Source organism: Octopus bimaculoides, chromosome 18, assembly GCF_046866305.1.
Source record: "Octopus bimaculoides isolate indiv1 chromosome 18, ASM4686630v1, whole genome shotgun sequence".
Classification (NCBI taxonomy): Eukaryota; Metazoa; Mollusca; class Cephalopoda; order Octopoda; family Octopodidae; genus Octopus; species Octopus bimaculoides.
In genome coordinates this window covers 5,241,622-5,249,918 of record NC_142945.1, presented here as the reverse complement: position 1 = coordinate 5,249,918, position 8,297 = coordinate 5,241,622, and the positions used below count along the sequence as shown (strand labels likewise).

At 33.2% G+C, this 8,297-nt stretch overlaps 1 protein-coding gene across 3 annotated transcripts in view; it reads left to right on the top strand.

The window, feature by feature from the left end:
- The window catches only part of LOC106878989 (uncharacterized), a 137,955-nt gene extending 129,873 nt beyond the window's left edge, over nt 1-8,082 (top strand). For all 3 annotated transcript variants that reach the window (XM_089365668.1, XM_089365669.1, XM_089365670.1), the window contains exon 4: nt 2,622-8,082. In XM_089365668.1, coding sequence (XP_089221794.1) covers nt 2,622-4,607 — 1,986 coding nt within the window. In that variant the 3' untranslated portion in view covers nt 4,608-8,082. The remainder of the gene's footprint in view (nt 1-2,621) is intronic.
- The last annotated feature ends 215 nt before the right edge of the window (nt 8,083-8,297 follow it).

Here is an 8,297-nt window from a genome sequence, read left to right as displayed (position 1 = left end):
GCAGCAGTAGTAGTAGTAGTAGGAGTGGTGGTGGTGGTGGTGGTGATGGTGATGGTGATGGTTAGACAGAACTGGTGGTTTGTTTAAGAGAGAATACTATATTTTAAAAATTGATGGCTAGTTAAGACTATTACACACACACACGTATGTGTGTATATGTGTATATATATATATATATATATATATATATATATACATGTACATACACGCACCATACATATGTTTCTATATACATATATATATGTGTATATGTGTATATGTGTACAATATGTATGTATACATATACATATACGTATAAGTAACGAATATATAATATATGTGTGTGTGTGTGTGTGTGTGTTGAACAGCAGCATAGTCGAGATGGTATGTTTTCTTCTGTTACTCTTGTCTTTTGAAAACATCTTCAAAATAACTTTCTAAAATGAAATTCCATTATGCAGCTGAGGAGTACATTTTCATTGTACATTCTGTGTGGTGTTCTCACTACATGAATAAATGGAGCTTGTACGAAACGTACGTACTGCTATATAACCTATTGAATTTTTGTTGCTTAACTTCAAATTTTATTCACCAAATCTCTTGATTTTGTTTTTGGTTTTTACCCAACCAAATTTTGGTGCCTCAAACATTTTAAGTACGACATTTAATCTTTTGATTAAATCTATATTATATATTATATATATATATATATATATATATATATATATATATATATATATATATATATGTGTGTGTGTGTGTGTGTGTGTGTGTGTGTGTATACATATATATATGTATATTATATATTGTATTATATTACACACACACACACACACACACACACACACACACACACACACACACACACACACACACATATATATATATATATATATATAGGAAGAAATACAGGAAAAGGACAGGAAAGTGAAAGTGATAGAGAGGAGACACGAGCAGGCAGACAGGCAGATATATACACAGATGAATACGCAATACGAATAGTTACACAGATGTATAAAGAGATAGGTCGTTAAATTAAGACGTAAGTAGATAATTAAATGGCGGAGTGTCTTTATTTGCTTCACTGAATTTTTGTTGACGGTCATTGTTCAACATGTCGGCCATCTTGATGAACACGTTTAATAAGATAAAGTCACTAATTCGGATGATGAAGAGAAATGCAGCTTGATTACGATCGAGTAATTTATTAACGAAAATCTCAGTGACTGCTGGCTACAGAGACATTCACAATGCGTGAAAAGACTCGTAGTCGTAGCAGCAGCAACAGCAGCAGTAGTAGTGGTAGTAATTATGATTCTCCTTGTTACCGTTCGTATTTGCCGTTGTGCGAAGTGGCTTTTGGTTGTAGAAGGCATTCTATCTGTGACCATCCGTTTTTGTTTGTCGGTCTGTATTATTCTGTATGTATATTCGTTTAAACCGGTTTCAAATATTGGGCATATGCTTAGCATTTTCGTGAAAAGCGGGTAAGTTGATTACATCGAACCCAGTGATCAGGGGGCACTTATTTTATCGATATCGAAAGGACGAAAGGACGAAAGGCAAAGTCGACCTCCGTGGAATATTGAACTCAGAACGTAAAGACAGACGAAATGCCGCTAAACATTTTGCGAGGTGCGACAACGATTCTGCCTGCTCAACGTCTGTCTGTCTGTCTGTCTATCTATCTATCTATCTATCTATCTATCTATCTATCTATCTATCTATCTATGCCTGTCTATTGTTGATTTCTTTAACAAAATTATTTTTGACAAACTATCACTCTTATGACAACAGGTATTGTTTTAGTCTTCAGGTCCCACATTGTGCTAATTTCTATTTCAAGATCTTTATACTTGCTCAGTAGGTCTTGACAGATACGTTTATATCGATTGGGACAGTCGTATCAATGAGGAGGCATGATTTTTTTCATTATTATTATTATTATTATTATTATTATTATTATTATTATTATTATTATTGTTATTATTGTTATTATTATTATGGCCAAAATAGTATGCCATGTAGTTAGTTATACATTCAAAACAACATGATATGTTTGTGTATTATCTTTATTTTCCGTCATATTATAATGATGATGATGATGACGATAATAAGAAAAATAACAGCAACAAGAAAACAAAATAACGATTTCTTTCATAAAAGATAAAAGAAATCATTATTATTATACAATCATCATCATCGTCGTCATCGTCATCATCATCATCATCATTGCAGATTATTATTATTATTATTATTATTATTATTATTATTATTATTATTATTATTATTATTATTATTATTATTACCATTATCATCACCGTTTCCACCATTATTATTACTGTTATTACTGACCAAACTTCTGTCATCATGTTATGACAATCAAAACAAGCTGTTATGCTTGTCATGTACGTATGCGACGAATAACAACGTGTTATCGTGTCACGTGACTAAAACGAAGTGTTAACAATGTTATTGCGTTATGTAGCTGAGATAATGATGTTTATTATGTTATGTAACCAAAAATAGATGCCGTTAAAGTAAAACGAAGCGAATGTATTGCTTTTATTGTGTAACAAAACATATGTAATTCGTTCCATTTGACTAGCGTTTACTAAATGGTTTCGCTTTCTTTGAAATAGGTGAAGATCTGGTTCCAGAATCGGCGAACAAAATGGAAGAAGCAGGAAAATATTTCAAACGCTGAGGCGGCAGAGCATAAGAATGCTTTGGTGCGTGAGAATCAACGAGAATGCGGCGGCAATGGTAGTGGTGGTGGTACTGGTGGTAGTGGTGGTGGAAGTAATAGTAGCAGCAGTGGTAGTAGTGGTGGTAGTGGTGGTGGTGGTGGTGGTGGTGGTGGTGGTGGCGGCTCATGTGGCAGTGGGCGTGGCGGAAGCTCTGGCGGTGGTGGTGGCGGTGGCGGCGGTGGTAGTGGTGGTGGTGGTGGTGGTGGTAGCGGAAGTGGGCAGATGAACAACTCTAATAACCCAAGCCATCATCATTCACAACAACAACACCATCACCATCATCACAGCAGCAACAGCAGCAGCAGCAGCAACAACAACAACAACAACAGCAGCAACAGCAGCAGTAACAGTGCTAATATCAACTCTAATAACAGCCACAATAGTCACCACAGCAACAACAGCAACAGCAGTACCGGAAGTCGCAGCAGAACTAATAGTCCGAGTCACGTGATCGGCAATGGCGCGGGTGGGGCGAATGTGTATTCGTCTTTACCCCCGTCGCCACCAGGGCATCCTTCGTCAGCCATGATGCACCAAGTGCAACAGCAGTATCATCATAAACAACAACAGCAGCTGTCGTCGTCGTCGTCATCGTCGTCTTCTTCTTCTTCTTCTTCCTCTTCTTCATCGTCGGCCATGTTGGGATCGGCGACAACAGTGTTACCGCCGCCGACCATCAATGGCCCGAATCTTTCTTCACGGCATCCTCCTCCTCCTCCTCCACCCCCGCCGCCGATATCCACTCTTCCACCCCCTCCCGGGGTAACACCACTGCAATTCGCACACATGGCGTCGTCGAAACATCACATGCAAAACCTTCAAACGCAGCAGCAACAACATCATCATCACCAACAACAGCAGCATCTTCATCAACAGCAACAACAACATAAGTTATCGTCGCATCATCATCAACAACCGCCACCACCTCCCTCACTGCCGCCTCTTCCGCCGCCGTTGCCACCTTCCCCACAACAGTCTCCATCGCTACTTCCACCTCCTCACCAACAACATCATCATCACCAGCAGCAACAACAACAGTCGAGATCGCCGATACATCATTCTCCCATGTCCCCACAAGCATCACTATCGCAACAACACTATACCCATCATCAGGCATCACAACAACAACAGCATCATCTAAAGCAACCACGTTCTCCAATACTGCTCAGACGATCGGTGTCGCCTCCGTTGGACGTTGTCCATACGCTCTCAGCGCCATCTACGCCAAATCCGAACGTACATCACGACGACGAAGAAGAAGGAGTGCAGGCACATGAACAAAGACATGAAGAGCAAGAAGAGTTAGAAGTTCAAGAAACCCAAGAAGAAGAAGAGGAAGAAGAGGAAGGAGAGCAACGATACCAAGATCGTAAACAACAACAACAGCGACAATCACCTCATCACCAAGAGCGAGAAGGAGAAAGAATTGGGAAAGAAGGTGAAATTAAAGAGGAGGGAGAAGTTGTCGAAGAAGAAGAAGACGAAGAAGTCGACGTCGATGGTCAAATACCTCCTTCTCCGAATCTGCAACAACAACAACAGCACCATCCAACGCCGCAACAACAACTTTCTCCCCAAGCAAATCTGCCACACAATTCAAAGGACATTATTAATAACAGAGTTTGTTGCAGTTCGGATTCAGGTGAAAATAGTCGATCTCCCTCGAGATCAGATCGTCAACAGTTATCTCCCGCTGAGGTGGTCGATTACCAAAATGTCTACAGTCCAGACGGTAATAATTCGATGCCTGTCGTTAACGAACGAACGAACAGCACCACCTCTCGGCGTGACCGTTATTCTATCAACTACCAAGAAGAGACAATGATAGAAAGACCGTGTAGAACAATGTCACATAACGTTGACCATCATAGTGGATAAAGCTGTACAGCAAAAAAAAGAAAAAAAAGATCGGCAAATATGTTTATATATATATATATGTATATATATATATAACCTTTCTCTCCATCCCACCGTAATGCCACGAAAATTACCCCAGCCCCGTCTTCATGAATGAAAGACAACAGTTGAATAATAAAGAAACTATTTTTCAGAAAGGCAACATGCAATACTGAAAAAAAAAGAACCTCTAAAAAAGATGTGTGTATATACGTATATATATATATATATATATATATATATATATATATATATATATATATATATATATATATATAAAACAAACCAAAACGAAATAATAATCATAGTAATATAAATGATATCTATTATTATTATTATTATTATTATTATTATTATTATTTTTATTATTATTATTATTATTATTATTATTATTATTATTATTATTGTGACAAACGGTTAGGTAGAGATAATTGACACGTCTCACCCACAACGTCTGTTTCGTGTTTTGGCACACTTACAAAACAGAAACTATATACGTGTATGAGTATGATAATAATAATAATAATAATAAAAATGATAACAATAGAGAAATAAATAAATGACGATAAAAATCGAAAAGCAAAACCCTGTTTTTACATGACGAGATCAAGCTACATTTTTTTCTGGAAGGTCACGAGAACGGAAGCAGTTGAAATTTTATTTGTAACAGAAGGTTCTTGCCAGGAATATTCACCCAAACAAATGATTCTGAAGACCACGTCTTCGTTGACATAATAATAAACGATGCTACTAAATAATATTAATTTTTAAAAAACAAACAGCAACAATAACAACAACAAAAAAAAAAAAAAAAAAAAAAAACAGACTATTACTATCATTATTATTATAATTATTATTATTATTACTATTTTATTATGATTATTATTATTATCATTATTATTATTATTATTATCACAGAAAGACTTATTGACTGCTGCAAATATTTACGATGTGTTAATGTGGTGCTTTCATATTTTTTTTGATATCTTTTCATATTTTTTTGGAGTTATTTTTGATTGCTTGGTTTGTATTTTACCTCTGACTATATACACATACATATATACATACACATATATACATACATATATATATATAATATATATATATATATATATATATATATATATATATATATATATATATATATATATATACATATATATATATATGCGTATGTATAGATGTACATACATAACAGTCATATATATATGTATATATATACGTGCATGCACACACATACACATAAATATATATATATATATATATATGTATATACATACAAACACACATACGTACATACTAACGCTTATGTGTAAATATCTAGTGTTATGACATTTTTGAACTGACGTTTTTGAAAAAGCAAATTCGTTTTGTTTTCCTCCATTCTTATTTCACTTCCATTCTTCATTTTTGGAAAATGGAATCAAGAACCGACGGGCACCCTCTTCCGTATACCCTTACCTTCATTTAGTAGTGACTTTCTATAGAATCTTTCAAAATGCATGGCCATGTAAAAATGACAAAAACGAATATATATATACATATATATATATATCACAAACGGAACAGAAAAACAAAACGCAAAAAAAATACAATAACATTAATATTCACATTATTCATTTTCTTTCAAATACCGCCATTGATATGAAGAATTATCCAGTAAGAAAAAATGGTGAATGTAACAGTGTATGTCTTTATGCGTTTGGGAATTATGGCGATGTTATGACAAACGCATCATGATATATATGTATCGGGTAGTGAAAATTGTTCTGTTATTCGGATGATCTTTGAAAATCAAATATTTGTGTGCGTGTGCATTCATATATATATATATATATATATATATATATATATATATATATATATATATATATATATATGTGTGTGTGTGTGTGTGTGTGTGTGTGTGTGTGTGTATGTATGCATGTATATATATATATTTAAATACACATATGTATGTGTGTATATATATATATATATATATATATATATATATATTTATATATACATGTGTATGTATATGTATGTGTATATATACATACATATATGCAAATGTATGTATATACATATATAAATATATGAGGATATGTGACGAAAGAATATATAAATAACTATATATGACAATATATATATATATATAAATATATATATATGAATGTATATATAATACAAAACCCGGCCAAATAACAAAGACAATTAATTAAACAATAAAAAACAAAAAATAGCAACAAAAAAAACAAAATGGACCAAAATAAATTATTGAAAATCGCTCAGCGTGGCTTAAAGGAGAAGAGTAAATAAAAAAAAATCTTTTAAATATGACATACGCATACCAGCTCTGACGTAGGCCGGGGATTGAAATAATATCAGTATTAAAGGAGATGATGATTGCAACAGTTTTCAAGTGAAACTTGGTGATAAATCGACAACCAATATTCAACCACAAATATGATTTCTTTCTTCAGAAACTATCAAAAAAAAAAAAAAAAAAAAAATCAACCCTTCCCCCCCATCCTCAAAATATGCTGTGGAATGTGTAAGCAATTGGTCTTGTGCTTAAAGATAAAACATGATGAAGAAAAGTTCACGAAAAATTACACAAAAACTAAAAATACAGATATGAACATTAAAAAAAAAAATTCAATGGAACAATCGTGTATCGAAACCCGATCGACGTGGGTACTCAACAATTATGTATTTTTGAAACAAAATAACGCATCAAAGAAAAACACAGATCTGTTTTTTTTTCTTGCAGCTGCATGTTTTGTTTGTATATTAAAAATAACTTTGAACATAAACAAGACAATGCATATACATGCAAACATATATTATATATATATATATACATCCATACACACATACATATAAATATAAACACACATGAGGCATATATGCATGTATGTATATATATGTATATTCATATATGTACATGTATATACATATATATACATATATATATATATGCATACATGTATGTATGCATATATATATATGTATATATATGCATACATATATGTGTGCAAGAGGCATGCATCCAAAAATATACATACAATTTTCTGTTTATTCTATGTTTTTGCATGACATGAATAAATAATAAATAAATAAATAGATAAAAAGTTTAAAAAACTACAAAACTTCTTCGAAATTTATTAACAAAAACCTTGTAAATACGTTAATTTTGTGATGACAGAAAAATTTAACGCAGAGGGACAAGAAGAAAAAGAAGCAGACGATACAGAAAAAGAAGAATGAAGGAAAGAAAAATACTAATAAACGATGCTTTAATGTATATGTATATGTGTGTATGATTATGTGTTCATATATGCGCATATACATCTGTGTATACGTGTGTATATGTTTTGTATTTAGAATTTTGTGTGTGGGGCAGTCGACCTGTCAGAATTAAAATTCTCTTATTATATTTGTTCAATAAATGATAAATTTCTTGCACATCTCACATACATGTGTACCTTTATTGCGAACAATTTCTTCTCTGCAAGAAGACATAAATAGCCTTGTTAAAGATCTTATATTTTTATATACTATCACAAAATATTATATAGAACGTAACACAAAATCTTAAGTGACGTTTCGTCAGGCGAATAGAATGTTACATTTGCGAATATTCTAACTCTAAGTTAATATTATATCTTTGTCTCTCCCTCTCTGTCA